The sequence below is a fragment of the Thalassophryne amazonica genome, chromosome 20 (genome assembly GCF_902500255.1).
Source record: "Thalassophryne amazonica chromosome 20, fThaAma1.1, whole genome shotgun sequence".
NCBI lineage: Eukaryota > Metazoa > Chordata > Actinopteri > Batrachoidiformes > Batrachoididae > Thalassophryne > Thalassophryne amazonica.
This window is the reverse complement of record NC_047122.1, coordinates 36,420,643-36,436,992: the sequence shown is the minus strand read 5'-3', so window position 1 is coordinate 36,436,992 and position 16,350 is coordinate 36,420,643. Positions and strand designations below refer to the sequence as shown.

At 39.4% G+C, this 16,350-nt stretch overlaps 1 protein-coding gene across 3 annotated transcripts in view; it reads right to left on the bottom strand.

Annotated features, from left to right (window-relative positions):
- LOC117502161 (histone-lysine N-methyltransferase SETDB1-A-like) overlaps positions 1-15,046 on the bottom strand; it is a 43,596-nt gene extending 28,550 nt beyond the window's left edge. For 2 of the 3 annotated variants that reach the window (XM_034161191.1, XM_034161193.1), the window contains exons 1-2: positions 14,966-15,046; positions 3,950-4,118 (exon numbers count right to left, since the gene is read on the bottom strand). In XM_034161191.1, the coding sequence (XP_034017082.1) occupies position 3,950 (1 nt within the window). In that variant the 5' untranslated portion in view covers positions 3,951-4,118; positions 14,966-15,046. Of the gene's footprint in view, positions 1-3,949; positions 4,119-14,703; positions 14,877-14,965 lie in introns of all 3 variants that reach the window. The other variant, XM_034161192.1, reaches the window with a different exon arrangement.
- Positions 15,047-16,350: the final 1,304 nt, after the last annotated feature.

Sequence of the window (16,350 nt, the reverse complement as noted above, 5' to 3'; positions counted from 1 at the left end):
GTATATGTATATATGTATATATATATATGAAAAACAATTATAAAAGGAACACTTTTTTTTTAAGCATCAAGTCAATTCAAGTCTGGGATATTGATCTGGTCAGTTAAGTAGCAGAGGGATTGTTAATCAGTTTCAGCTGCTTTGGTCTCAATGAAATTAACAACACCGTGGAGCTCGACCGGCACTTGCCATAGAACACCAGAATTGGCAGGTCCAACCTGTGCTTTTCACAGAGGAGAGCAGGTTCAACTTGAGCACACGTGACAGATGACAGATGTATAAAGGTCTGGAGACACCATGGAGAACATTATGCTGTCTGCAAGATCATTCAGCATGACCGGTTTGGTGGTGGGTCAGTGCTGGTATGGGGAAGCATATCCCTGGAAGGACGCACAGACCATTCAGGCAAGACAATGGCACCCTGACTGCGATTAGGTATTGGGATGAAACCCTTGGGCCCACTGTCAGACCCTATGCTGGTGCAGTGGGTCCTGTGTAATGTTACTACTTTTTTTGGCCCTGTAGAATGAGATGACCATATAAGGAATAGAAAAACTCAGTTTGCTCAGAGACCAGCCATAAGGAGACTCCTGGTATGGTCTTATCAGTAAAGATAACGCCTGAGTGTGTTGTGTTGCTCATGTACAAATGGGAAGCTCAGAAAACGTCTTCTGAGCAAATGCTGTAATACAACATTGTTGAAGAGCTCCAGAGTGTGTGTAAATCCATATTTATGGCTGGCACCACCCTGTTTAGCTGATCTACTTAAACCCTATGTACCGCCCGGGCTCAGCGTTTACAGGAGGCAGGATTACTTTGTGTCCCCAGGGGGAATAAAAATTCTGTGGGTCATAGAGCTTTCTGTTATCATGCCCTTGTTCTGTGGAATGATCTCTCTGCGTCAGTGAGGCAGTCGGACTCTGTGGAGATTTTCAAGTCCAGATTGAACACATTTGTTTTCTCTTTTATATGATTAGCATATTGTGTTATTATGCTTTTTATTCATGTATTTATTTATTTATACTTTTTTACTCTTTTATTGCACTTTTAATCTTTTAATTGTGCTCTTTGATCTTTTGGTCCATTTTGTTTTGTTTTTTGAGTTGATTTCTGTGAAGCACCTTGAGGCGACATTGTCGTGATTTGGCGCCCTGTAAGTTGAATAACTTGAAATTTAATTTATGCACGCACACACACACACACAATTGACTTTTAAAAGACATCATTGGTATTTTTAGGGCTGGGCAAGTTAACACGTTATTATCGCATTAACGCATTAATTATTTAACACCGGCAATTTTTTTTAATCGCACATTAGCGCAGGTTTTTTTTTTTTTTTTTGCAAGTCTGTCGCTGACTGCTACCGCAGACATGGAGAAGGGCACGGAACATTTACATGGTCATTTTAATTTTAAAGTGCTTCCAGACGGCGTAGTCGACAGAACCAAAGCCGCTAAACTTCTCCAGCAGTGTGCCCTGCACCGAGTGCTGGGGGGAAAGTTCTCCTACAGCCGCTAAAGTTCTCCTTGCAGTGAGCTGCGCACCGAGTGCTGGATGAAAACTTCTCTGCAGCTGCTAAAGTTCTCCTTGCAGCAAGCTGAGCATCGAGTGCTGCAGGACAGGGGAGACCAGGACCAGCTTCCCCCGGAAGATTTTAAAATTTTACCCTCTGAAACACTATTGCCTGCATTTTGAGCACCAAACTGTGTGAAGGAAAGCCATAGTTTTTTTTTTATTAATCGTTGTTACAGCCTTATGCTGCGTTTACACATAACGACGACAAGTCACGAATGCCACGAAGTACACATTCTTGGCTGCTGATCACGAATGTGATTATTCGGGGCAGAGGCGTCAGCTGTCCTCAGGAACTGCTGCAACCTGTTACCACACGTTACGATTAATGGCACGTGTTGCTGGAGAATTATCAGGAACCATTACGCACGGTCAAGAATAGTGTTCCATGTTGTTGTGCGCTTTTGCGTGTAACAGCGCATCGTTAAGTTCTGTCACGTTGTGAACGAGGTGAATTGTCTCCACACACACACACACACACACACACACACACACACACATTCATCCAACCGAATTCAGATCGCTCCAGTTTTTCAGAAGAACTTTGTGACTGCATGCGTAGTTGGGCTCTGTGCCATGGAATGGCGCAGAGAGGAGGAGACGGACAGAGCCAGATGTGTGGCTTCATGCGGCTCTCGTCTCATGCATTTTCCCAAACATCAGGCACATGCAGCAGGTGGAACATCTGCAGGAGTGCGCAGAAGAGCACTGAAATTAGTCTTTTAGCTGACTTGGTGTCAGCAATCAAACTGAATGGGGTACAGCAGGGTTTAATTGTGCGCGCGCTTCTTCCTCTGCCGGACTGGAGGAGGTGCAGAGATGTCTGGCTGCACGTGAGTCTCCTCTCGCTCCTCTGGTTGCTCAGACTCCTTCTCCCGCTCATCTGTTACAACAGCAGGTGCAACACCTGCAGGAGTGTCCCGAGGAGCTTCAGCAGGAACTGTGGAATGACACTTGGAGCCGAGTTTAATTGTGCGCACGTGACAGAAAACTGATTTGTCGTGGCGCGCAGTGAAATGCGATGCCACGTTACAAGTTGTGTCAAAATGTGACAGTTTCCATGTCCCTTCGTAATAACGCGTGACAGTTTGGACTCCAAGAACCATCACAGGAACCACTACGAACGTTGTCACGTTCTATTAAGGATCACTACTCATCAAGACGGATCAATACGCTCAGTTGCGACCTCCACAACGTGAGACGAAATGAGGGTGGTGTGTGACATTCATGGAAGATTTTTTGACAGGCAAAAACATGCTCCACAAATATCAAGAATATCACGCACCAACACGCACTATTAAGAAACCTATTCAGATGCGTTAAGTCACATTAAGAATATCAGGAATGTGTCACGAATGACAGAAAAATGACATTCGTAATGCGTCTTGGTTATGTGTAAACGCACCTTTACTTTAAAGCCAAAAGAATCAAGACATCAGGTCAAAACACAGAATAGTGTAGATGTGTGTCAGGAACATTAGAACTGCTAATTTATACCCACCAGTTTATTCAAGAAAATCTTTTTTTTCTTACATTAAATAACTTGTAATTAAAATAGTTTTAAGTAAAAAAAAAAAAAGAAAGAAAAAGAAAAAAGAAGATTCTTTAGAATTCTTTTATGTTTGTCTGTAAATTAAAACCATAACTCATCTGTTGTTGTTTCAAGTGAGATGATTTCTTCATTAACATGATAATGACCCATGGACATTTATTGTTTTAAAATAATAAAATAGCTACTGTTTAAAGAGCCTTTGTTTTACTTATAAACGTAGCAGCAGGTGTGAGTTTACAGAGACGAGAGGTGAGCTGGACTCTCAGCACTTTTAATCAGATGAAGGTCTCCTCTGCAACTTCAATCTTGAATTGGTGCCGTTTTTGGAAACACTTTCCTCACATTTTGCAATGCAGAGATGTTCTCTTCTTCCATCTGGACTTTAAATTTTGGTATATTTTTTAGACTAACAAAGAAGGTCCTTTATAAGCCCATAATGCAAAAGCCCTAGGGGACGACAACACCTAAGCATCTGAGAACCCCCGGCTTTTTAAGGTGACTTTTCCATCCCATTATGCTGAGAAAAAATCCTGCTCATAACCCTGTTAACTGCAACTGAATAAACAAAATGCTGTTGTTAAGTGCTAGCAGAACAAACATGGCACTTTCGTTCATATGGCAGAACATTTAAAATAAAATTGTGCTATACACTACTTTTGAATTCATTTTTGGATTTTGCGTATAATAATGTGATTAATCGCGATCAATCAAGGAAATCATGCGATTAGCATTTTTAATTGCGGCCCAGCTCTAGTTATTTTTGGGAAAAAAAAAAGTTTTATACCTATAATTTCCTTCCCTTTTAAGAAACAGACAAAAACTCACTGGCAGAGCTTCAGGAAATGTGCAGCCTTTTTTTCTCGCCTTCTCAGAAGAGACTGCAGCACGTTGCATTTCTTCAACATTTCAGGAGAGTCCATCGTGGCGTTCTTCACCTTCTCCCTGATCCACATCTGAAGCTCCTCCTTGGTCATGTCATCAACCTCCATGACCCCTGCAACACAAAAGTATTCCAAATCATATAAAGTATTGAAAAGATACCAAGGCACTCATCTAATAAAAAAGTTTAAATGTCATTAAAAAATGCACTTCAACGTGTTTCAGCTAGAAGCCTTCATCAGGAAGTGAACACTCATTCTGAGACAAGTCTTAATTAAAAACCTCAAAATAGGTGGGTCAGCAGGTGTGAACAATTGGATCATCACTTAACCAATGAGAACAAAGTCAGATAAAGGGTATTCAAAGCTGAGAAAAAAAAAAAAGTGGCCAACAATGCGCCTAGTGTCTGCCCAGCAATACAAAAATCTGTCAAACATATAAATACATTGCATATCACTAGGACAATAAACTCATTAAAAGAAATGGCAATATTCTATATCTTCATTGAGACCCGGGTATATAGTTGCTTTTAATCTAAAAATCCAAAAAGTCTCACGTTGATTCAGCTGTTTTATCCTATTGCCTCCTCTTATAGTTTGTGGTATGTGATCAATGCCAATAGCCCTTAAAATAGAAGGATCACTATTATGTTTATCCTTAAAATGATGAGCCATAGGATAATTGTCATTTTTAGTTCTTATGGCATACTTATGCTCTGAGACTATCCTGTAAACGGCGTTTAGTTCTGCCAATGTAAAACACATTGCAGACTGGACACTCTAATTTGTAAATCACAAAAGTAGTTTTACAGTTAATAAAATGTTGTATTTCATAAGTATTATCTCCATAATGCAAAAGCCCTAGGGGACGAGAACACCTAAGCATCTGAGAACCCCCGGCTTTTTTAAGGTGATTTTTCCATCCCATTATGCTGAGAAAAAAGCCTGCTGAGAACCCTGTTAACTGCAACTGAATAAACAAAATGCTGTTAAGTGCTTGCAGAACAAACATAAAATGTATTACATTTAACCACAGAGCAATGGTTACACTGACCACATTTAAAGCTGCCACACCGTTTGACTGAAAGCCAAGTAGTTTTTGAAGGTGCTGGCAAGTAGCTATGAACAAGTTTATCGCTCAAAGTAGGCGCACGTTTAAAGCTGAATATAGGGGGTTCCAAAAACACATTACCCAGAGAAGCATCACACTGTAGTAAATTACAGTTTTTCTTGATAATATTTTTAATGTGATGTGATTCTGTACTGAATCTAGTGGGAAAAAAAGACCCTTTCAGATCTCTGTCCTGCAGTCTTATTTGTTAAAAGAGACTGCCGTTCTAGACTTCTTGCTCTATTTTTAGCACTTTTAAGGACTCTCTTTTTATAACCTCTTTAAATAAATCTATTTTCCATCTCAGCAGCTTTTTGATCAAAATCATTTATTTCATCGCAAACCCTTCTAAGTTGCATAAACTGGCCATAGGGTATGTTATCTTTAAGGTGTCTGGGATGGAAACTGGGTACTATGTTGATCTTAAGAATTTAATGATCAAAGACATAAAATTAGATCTACACGGGATTACACTTTCAGACTACTGGAGGAGAGATATAATTCCAAGAGGACTGAGACTAAGAAAATTTCCATCTTATGGGGGAGTAGACAAATCAGACTTTAACAACAGATGGGAAGCCATTTTGAATAAGTGCTCTTTTGATTTAATGCTGTTACTTATACAACCCCTGGCAAAAATTATGGAATCACCGGCCTCGGAGGATGTTCATTCAGTTGTTTAATTTTGTAGAAAAAAAGCAGATCACAGACATGACACAAAACTAAAGTCATTTCAAATGGCAACTTTCTGGCTTTAAGAAACACTATTAAGAAATCAGGAAAAAAAAATTGTGGCAGTCAGTAACAGTTACTTTTTTAGACCAACCAGAGGGAAAAAAAATATGGAATCACTCAATTCTGGCATAGGGTCAATGTCAATGAGCAGATCTGATTTGATGCAGGTGTTAATTTGGGGGATGAAAATTTACAGGGTGATTCCATAATTTTTTCCTCAGAATTGAGTGATTCCCTATTTTTTTCCTCTGCTTGGTCTAAAAAAGTAACCGTTACTGACTGCCACAATCTTTTTTTCCTGATTTCTTATAGTGTTTCTTAAAGCCAGAAAGTTGCCATTTGAAGTGACTTTAGTTTTGTGTCATGTCTGTGATCTGCTATTTTTCTACAAAATTAAACAACTGAATGAACATCCTCCGAGGCCGGTGATTCCATAATTATTGCCAGGGGTTGTAGAAGAGGCCAATAAAGACAGAGAAGCCCTTAAAAATGAAATAGAGGAACTACAAAAGAGTGTTGCACAGCATAAAGATCATGAAAAGATCACCCAACTAGAGCTTAAGCTGAAAGAAGATCTAAAGGAATTCACTCAGAAGCTCAAACAGGAGAAGCTTAGAAAATTTAAAAGAGATGAAATGGATTATAAAAGGGGCAATGTCTACACATGGAAAAACCAATTCCACAGACGGAGAGAGGTTTCTCAATCTCCTATAAGACCTAGGACGGTTTCTTTTAATCTTACAAGCAGTGATGAGGAAGTGCACCAAAGCTCCAATTCAACTACTGAGGAAGGTGACTATTTTTTAGACCACAGAGAGATGCAACAAAGAGCAAAGCAACGAAAGACTACCTAGAGACAACAAGGAACACCAAAAAGAAAAGACCAACTAGAAGAGGGAGAAGGAAAAGTCACCAAGCCTGTTTTGAGGAGCCGCAAAGGGACACGGTGATTAATATATCAGGAAAGCCTCTACCTGAAAGTTGCATTGACGTCCTATCTAAGGGCCTTTCTTTTGCTCCAACCTACTCATCCAGAGAATTTGATACAAAGATTGATCTCTACAGGTTCTACAGAAATTTACATCTTAAGGCCTGGTATAGTATGACCTGTTGTACGTCAGTGTTGTTGAATGACTCTGATAATGATCCACAAGGGACTCCTTTTAAACCAAAATCGACTTTTTGTCCTGTGACATTTAATGCTACTTTGAATACCTTTACTAAGAAAGTTGATTTTGAAGTTGAAAAACTGTATCAACAGAGAAAAAGCACGCCTTTGTGTCATAATTTGTCAAAACAGGAGCAATGTGCACTTGAATTAATAATGAAAGATGATGATTTGGTGATCAAAAAGGCAGATAAAGGTGGGGCTGTTGTTGTCTGGGGTAAAGATAAATACACAGAAGAAGCTAACAGACAACTGAACGATCCAGAATATTATGAAGTTTTGAGGTTTAATCCAACAAAAAAATTGCAAATGGAATTAAAAATTATTTTGACTGAAGCAAGAGATAAGAACTGGATTTCTGATAATGAATGTAAATTTCTCTTCAATGAGCATCCTAAACTGGCTTCTTTTTATCTTCTCCCAAAAATACATAAGAACCTGGAAACTCCCCCTGGGAGACCAGTAATTTCAGGGATTGATAGCCTTACGGAACCTGTCTCCAAATATATTGATTATTTCCTTAAACCCATTTTACCTTCATTGCCAGCATATATACAGGATACCACAGCGGTCCTTAATAAGATCTCTGAACTAGGAAACATAGGGCGAAATACAATATTGGCCACTATGGATGTAGAGTCACTTTACACCTCAATTGTACATGAAGAAGGGTTAGAAGCATTAAAGTATTTTTTGAGTGAAAGACTACTAACGCAAAACCCTCCTGTGCATTTTCTCCTAGATCTAACAAGATGGACTTTAAATAATATCTTTATTTTTCAAGATCGTCTATTTAGACAAGCAAAAGGCTGTGCAATGGGAGCATGTTACAGTCCCTCCTATGCAGGTTCATATATGGGTAAATGGGAACAAGATTTTGTATTTAATCCCTCCAAACATCCTTTCTGTGATAAGATAATCTATTGGGGTAGGTACATAGATGATGTGTTTCTATTGTGGTCAGGATCTGAATCTGAACTTATGTCTTTCCATGAATTTTTTTTAATAGCACTAACAGAAACATCAAATTGTCTCTGAAATTTGACAAGCAAAAGATTTGTTTTCTGGATCTGGAAATTTTCAGAGATAATGCAGGCTTTTTACAAACTACCATTTTTAGAAAGACTACTTCTCGTAATACTATTTTACATGCTAAGAGTTTCCATCCCAGACACCTTAAAGATAACATACCCTATGGCCAGTTTATGCGACTTAGAAGGGTTTGCGAAGAAATAAATGATTTTGATCAAAAAGCTGCTGAGATGGAAAATAGATTTATTCAAAGAGGTTATAAAAAGAGAGTCCTTAAAAGTGCTAAAAATAGAGCAAGAAGTCTAGAACGGCATTCTCTTAACAAATAAGACTGCAGGACAGAGATCTGAAAGGGTCTTTTCTCCACAAGATTCAGTACAGAATCACATCACATTAAAAATATTATCAAGAAAAACTAGAATTTACTACAATGTGATGCTTCTCTGGGTAATGTGTTGTTGGAACCCCCTATATTCAGCTTTAAACGTGCGCCTACTTTGACCGATAAACTTGTTTATAGCTACTTGCCAGCACCTTCAAAAAATACTTGGCTTTCAGTCAAAGTGTGGCAGCTTTAAATGTGGTCAGTGTAACCACTGCTCTAATGTGGTTAAATGTAATACATTTTATGATACACATGGAGATAATACTTATGAAATACAACATTTTATTAATTGTAAAACTACTTTTGTGATTTACAAATTAGAGTGTCCAGTCTGCAATGTGTTTTACATTAGCAGAACTAAACGCCGTTTACAGGATAGAGTCTCAGAGCATAAGTATGTCATAAGAACTAAAAATGACAATTATCCTATGGCTCGTCATTTTAAAGATTAACATAATAGTGATCCTTCTATTTTAAGGGCTATTGGCATTGATCACATACCACAAACTATAAGAGGAGGCAATAGGATAAAACAGCTGAATCAACGCAAGACTTTTTGGATTTTTAGATTAAAAGCAACTATATACCCGGGTCTCAATGAAGATATAGAATATTGCCATTTCTTTTAATGAGTTTATTGTCCTAGTGATATGCAATGTATTTATATGTTTGACAGATTTTTGTATTGCTGGGCAGACACTAGGTCCATTGTTGGCCACTTTTTTTTTTCCCCCAGCTTTGAATACCCTTTATCTGACTTTGTTCTCATTGGTTAAGTGATGATCCAGTTGTTCACACCTGCTGACCCACCTATTTTGAGGTTTTTAATTAAGACTTGTCTCAGAATGAGTGTTCACTTCCTGATGAAGGCTTCTAGCCGAAACGCGTTGAAGAAGTGCATTTTTTAATTATGATTTGCCCATAAAATAAAGGCACTTTAACTTTTTTATTAGATGAGTACCTTGGTATCTTTTCAAGACTTTATCTGTACAAGCCCTCTACCATAGAGCACCATCTTAAAACAGATTTAGTTCCAAGTAGCACTCCAACTCTTCAACTATTCCAAATCATGTTGGAGGTGAAGGTGCGCAGACATCACACTGGTAATACAAAGACGGGCAACAGGTGTTCGTGCTTAACTCTTCCAACAAGATGCTTTCATTGCCATTTAACTGCTTTTCTGTCACAGTGCTCAGAAAACCCCCACATCCTTCCCGCTTGCAAAACTACAGCATAGATGCAGCAATGAAATGAGGTTGGGTGTTGGCGTGGCAGGTTTTACAAAAATCAGAACCACAGGTAGATAAAAGCGCAGTGATCACATCCAAAGTGGCCCCTGTGATGCCCAAAATGGTATTTTACATAGAGGCTGTGTCATATATCAACTGAAAGCTCTGTGTCTGTAGATTACAAAACTATACTTGATTTATAAATCAGATCAAAGGGTATCGAGTTCAATTTGTTTTAACAACGTCTTTCTTTGAGTGAAAGAATACTGCATGCTGGCCAAAACGTCTGTTTTCCTTTTAGGACTGATGATAGATGAAAGTTTTTTTGTTTTTTTTTACTTTCTGCCACATCTACACATGGAGCTCCTACTGACTGATGCTACAGATGATCACACGCTTGCTGAAGTTGATTCACACTTCTTTTCTGTCCTCCGCATCTTCACTTTCAAGACACTGTCTTGCTTTGCTTGAGACAGCTTGTTCTTGATCTGCTGTAAGTTTGCGCTTCACCCATCTCTCTCTGTCCATCTCCATTGTTGGATGCATCAGGGATGACGGAGAGGAGGCGTACAGGAGCTTAGTGAAGGACTTTGCTGCCTGGTGCCACACAAACCATCTACAGCTCAACACCTCGAAGACAAAGGACCTGGTCATTGACTTTGGGAAGTCCAGACCAAGACCGCAACCAGTTCTGATCCAAGAAGCTGAGGTGGAGGCTGTGGATTCCTACAAGTACCTCAGGCTGTGGCTGGACGGCAAACTGGACAACCCACACCAACCACCTGTACAGGAAGGGACAGAGCACGCTGTACTTCCTGAGGAGGTTCTAGTAGTCCGTAGCAGCCAGTGTCCTCTTTTATGCCGTGGTGTGTTGGGGGGGGTGCATCCAAGAAGAACACATCCAGGCTGGACAAACTGATCAGACGGGCTGGCTCTGTGATTGGCATGAAGCTGGACTCTCTGGTGATGGTGGCAGAGAAGAGAACACTGGACAAAGTACTGGACATTATGGATGATGCCAGTGACCCACTGCACATAGTCATCAACAACCAGAGGAGCCTCTTCAGCCACAGATTGCTCCTTACCAAGTGCAGGACCGACAGAATGAAAAACTCCTTTATCCCTCAGGCCATCAGACTGAACAACTCCTCACTCAGGGGAGGAGGAATAACAGGAAGACAGAGGTCAAGAATGAGAAGAACAATAGTAGCCAGTAAACCAGTAGCGATCAGTATGGCTGGTATTTCTATTTGCAATTTTTTTCTTTCACTTTTGATGCTCTGTGTGCTTCTTACCCTGTGTGCTACTATACAATGCTGCTGGAACCTCAATTTCCTTGAGGGAGTCTTCCCAAGGGATTAATAAAATTCTATCTAATATAATGTCCACAATTTTTTTGATGTTAAATGGACTGCATTTATACAGTACTTTTCCATCTGCGTCAGATGCTCAAAGCACTTTACAATTATGCCTCACATTCACCCATTCATACAAGCACACTTACACACCAATGTCAAGATGCTGACATGCAAGGTGCTCACTACACACCGGAGCAATTTGGGGATTAAGAACCTTGCCCAAGGACACTTAGAGATTTGCCGATCAGGCTGGGGTTTGGTCTCAAGCCAAACACTTAACCACTAGACCATCAAACACCCCCCCCCCCCCCCCAAAGTGACTGTCTGCTTGCCTTTTATCTTCCACCTGCAACTCATCAAGCTCCTCAGCATCTCGATGACACTTGGCTTTCACACCACTGATGCCTATGCATTTTTTTTTTTTGCCCAAGATGCAAGTGGGATAGCATCATCTGAATCAGACACTGTGGCCTTTTACAGGGACTGTGGGTCCATCTTTCTGGGTCTGATACTCTTCACTAACCTACAAATATAATATTTATGACTATACATATGATATGGCTGAAATAAAAGAAGCTTTCAAAATGGGATTTTCTCATTTTTGCGGCATTTCTGGAGACTTTTCATGTCTTAACGATACTAGACTAAATAAAGAAAATCATTTTGATCATGACTTGACAATAAAGATCAAAACATGGCTAAAATACCACTTTTGTGATAAAAATTTAAGCATTTTAAGCAATTTTTGCTTTGTAGTGAAACAAAAAAAATGTGATTAATCATTTTAACTATTTCTTTCCTTGGACATATTAAAATTATTTTGTGTCCAAATTTAGGTATATAGCAACAACATGGAAAGAAAATGGTTAAAAAAAGGCTGCGAGGGCATTTTTCCCAATTATGTAGACAGGACAGACATTTTCACATATTCAATTCCATGTAAATACCACAATTATTGCAAGCCTTGAAATTTCACAGGTGCACAAGGACTAACTCCTGCATGGAAATAAAATTAGAGACAAGGAGTAAATTTAACTGAAAAGAAGTAGATGAGTTATGAATTTACTTTTAAGGGATAAACTGGATTGAATGCATTCACTGTACGTTTACCCAGGTTCCATCAAGACTTTTGGCAGTGATTTGAGAACAAAAAATATAATGATCCACACCACCACAGTGCTCCCATGCAAAAAAGCTTTATTAATAAAGACATGACATTTCAGGCAAACTGCCCTAACTCATACTGAGGAATGGGAGTGCTGTAGTGGTGCCGCTCATTCTATTTTTATTATAATTTTTCTTGATCCAGCACGTCTTTTATGTGTTTTAGATGTGTGTGTCTTCTCTGAATCACACTGATTTGAGAACAAACATAATTACTGAAAATGCAAATTGCGCTGAGTGACACGACAAAGCGCAAGTACCGTATTTTCTCAGTTCCACTGCATTGTTTCCATCTATAACACTTTTGGTCACAATGGAGTCTCCACTGTTGCAAGTAATTAAAGAGCATATCTTAGTCCAGTCAACACTATCTTTAAAAATATTGTATATCAGATTATAAATGTTATTCCAGGTCTTTAATTTGTGCGGGCCCTGATATAGCTGATAAAAAAAAAATATCCAGACTGCATCTGAAAAACGCAAGTCAGATCCACAGCTATTTTGAAACAAAATAGTGACGTACCCTTGGGGACTGACTTTTAGCTGCCTGAAGGTTGGTAGCACAGATAATGTGGGTTTTTTAACGTAATGGCTTGGCTGTGGGAAGGAGACATTCTATCTGATGAAGGATTTTCGGTGAAGCAGGCCTTGAGCTGTTTGGTTATCGAGATTCAGGCAGAAGTGATGAAGAAAAAACGACCAAAAATGGTCCAACGCTTGCTGGAGCCTAGGGATGGGACCGATCCAATCCGATCCCAGACCGGTATCGGGGTTGCGATACCGACGTAATTCACGTATCGATAAATACCGATCCAACCCGCGACATTTTCCGATACCGGAGAAGAGCCACTGTGAATCCTCTCAACTGCTGTTGTTTGCTCTCTGCTTGTTTACTGCCGAGTGGGAACCTGAACCTGGGCTGTTTCAGAGAGCTGTCTTCTGCAGTGTTCTAGCTGTGGTTAGCGGCAAATTCCTGCTCCGCTCTCGGGTTCAAATTGTCTGTTCGTCAAGCCTGGATTTTCTGAAAAATTAACTGAATGGTTGCTGAAAATGTGTGCTTCTCTGTGCGGAGGCTGTAAAACACCTTTAAAAGCCAGCTCAGCGAGCAGCTGAGGAGGAGAAGCCGAACAGAGATTCTGTCCACCGAAAGGGAAAAGTCTCCCTGGTTAGAGCTGATTTTTACTTAACCTCACTGCTGGAACTTAATGAATGAATGAGTTTGAAGTTTTTTTTAAAACTTGTATTTTTATTTTTTCATCTATGATCTCTTAATGTATTTACATGTACACGTCTGAAATAAATAATTAAATGAACGTAGTGTATATTTTGCCGGATACGGCAAACATGCACCTAATGATAGTTGACCGGATCTCCTCGCTGATTGGCTAGTTCAAATGACAGCATCGTAGAGGGCATTTCAACATAGCGGCGCCATCGGCATTGAGTGTTGTGCTAATTTTTTATCATTAAATGCCCTTTTGGGTGCCAGAAAATCACCTACTGGCGGAGGGATTCTCGGACGCTAAAAGCAGCTCAAAAATGTCGTGCCCAAAATTATTTCCACCGTGCCCAAAATTATGTCAACTGCCACGCCCAAAATTATTTCCACCGGGGCTTTTTGCCACACGGTGGAAATAGCTCGAGGGATTCTCGGACGCTAAAAGCAGCTCAAAAACATGGCACAGCTGTGCCCGAAATTATTTCCACCATGTGGTGAAAATTATTTCCGCTGTGCCCGAAATGATTTCCACCAGCATTTTTTGCCATGCGGTGGAAATAATTTCGGGCACGGTGGAAATCATTTTTGCAGTCTTGGTAATTTTCTGTGTAGGGCGGGGATGATAAACAAAACCTGCAAATTCAAGACAGAATAAAAACGAAAATACATAAGTCCACTTCGGCACGTGTTTTTATTCTGTTTTTTTTCTCTACAATGATGTCATCTGAACTAGCCAATCAGCGAGGAGATCCGGACAAATATCGCTAGGTGCGTGTTTGCCTTAAATGAATAAATGAAACGGAAAACACCAGCATCTGCTACAGCACATAAAGATGCCACCGGACGTGCTGGCATCTGAAAGTCATTTGTTACAAACAATTTTTAAGGCATTTTTTTAAAGCTTGTATTTTTATTTTTTCATCCCTGGTCTGCTTATGCTTTTACATGTACACGTCAGAAATAAACAAATCAACTGAAAACACCGGCATCTGTCTCGGCGGGTAAATAAAAGACTAGCATCTGCTACAGATGCTCTCTCTCCCTTTTTGGTTTCTATATGTATGTGTTTAAAGCAAGCTGAGATATATATATATATATATATATATATATATATATATATATATATATATATATATATATATATATATATATATATATAACGTTACCTTTGTTCTCAGATCTAAAATAATATGATGCTGTCGGAGGCAGTTTCGAATTTCCCACAGTTCACTAGTTCTGGTGAGCGTTCACAAAGTTACAGCTTTTAGCTAGTTAGTTAGACCAGGGGCCACCATCTGACCTGCTTACAAACATGGCCGATTAGTCAAATCCCGCGTTTCCGCTCAGACTCGGGGAGTGCCGAGACCCTGACACCGGCTCGCTCGGTTTAGCCACTTAGCACTGTGGCTCGTTAGAAAACATTACGATCACTGGTTGTTTCCTGTTGATCTCCACCAGCAGGGTTGGCGATACCTAAGTTAGACAACAGTAGTAAGTCTTCCAAACACCTAAAAACCACGCAGCAAAAAAAAAAAAAGCAACGTGAAAAAATTCGAACTTACCCATTAAAAAGAAACGTACAAAATCTGTGGCAAACTGTAAAGAAAGACCGACGCTGTGCAGTCTGCACGTGCGCCGCCCCGCCCCCTATCTGTGGGAGTTGGACTATGCCAACAAAACTTCCGGTAGTGGCGGAAGTAGCCCCAGGCTATTAAGAAAACAACAAAAACGGCAAATCAGTTGTGTTGATTTAACGTTTTGATTTTCTGTTAAAAAAATCAGTTTTTCTTCTTCTTATTATTAGAAATGAAAGCTTCTGTAGATCTACATTTCTAACCCATAACAAGGCATCACAGATTCAATAAATAATACAGAAGCACGTAAGGACTCACTGGACATTAATACAAACATACTGTAATCTAAACCTAACCATATTTTAAAGTAAGATAAAATAAGATAAGAACCAACTCCAAGCAACCTTATAAAATGATAATAGTAATAAAAGTAACAGCAATAAAATAAATAAATAAAGATAATTGTTGGGGTGAAACTCAATGACATAAATCCCTATTTAAAGGGGACGTATAAGAAACTGAAAAGGAGACAGAAATCCACTTAAGACGAATCACGGTTGTACTGATGTGACATACACATAATCCATCTTTCCAAAAAAAATCTCTGTTGCAGCCTCAAAGCAAAAGTTGTCCATTCCATCTTAAAAAAAAATCATAGATTATGTCAATCCATTCCTCTACTGTGGGTTTTCCTGGTTTTAACCACCTTGTAGTAATGTTTTTTTCTGCTACCAGAGCTTAGGATCTTAAATAAGCATTTGTCTTTAGAGGACACATTTTTGAAGGTAAAGCACCAAAATATAAGGACTCTACTTAAATGGAATGTCCAAAACTTTTTGCAAAACTTCATGAACCTCACACCAGAAGGACTCAATGATGAACAAGACCAGAAAATGTGAAAATGGTTTGCTTTGAGGCCCCCACACTGTCGCCAGCATGAGGGGGAATTGGTGTAATGTATCTTTTGAACTGGGGTTCTGAAAAACCTGATCAGGTTTTTCCAGCAGAACTCTCGCTGTATGGGTGAACTTGAGGTTTTCCATTGTTTCTCCCACAAGTTCTCCCAATCTTCTTCCTTCAGACCCAAGTTTCTTTCCCATTTTTGTTTTACACAAAATGAATTAACTTTCTTTGTTGTAACCCCTTGTAATTTTTAAAAATGATTTTCTGGCTTGAGTACAACTAGGTAAGACTTTTAGCAAAATGTTATCCCAGCTTTAACACCCTTCTGATTTTGGTCAATATAGTGTTGGACTTGAATGAATCTGTAATAACTGTCCTTATTCAAGCCAAACTGCTGTTTCAGCTTCTGGAAGCTGTTCATGGTACCCTTATGTAGAAATGTACAGTAAGCCATTAAGTCCCGGGTGGCC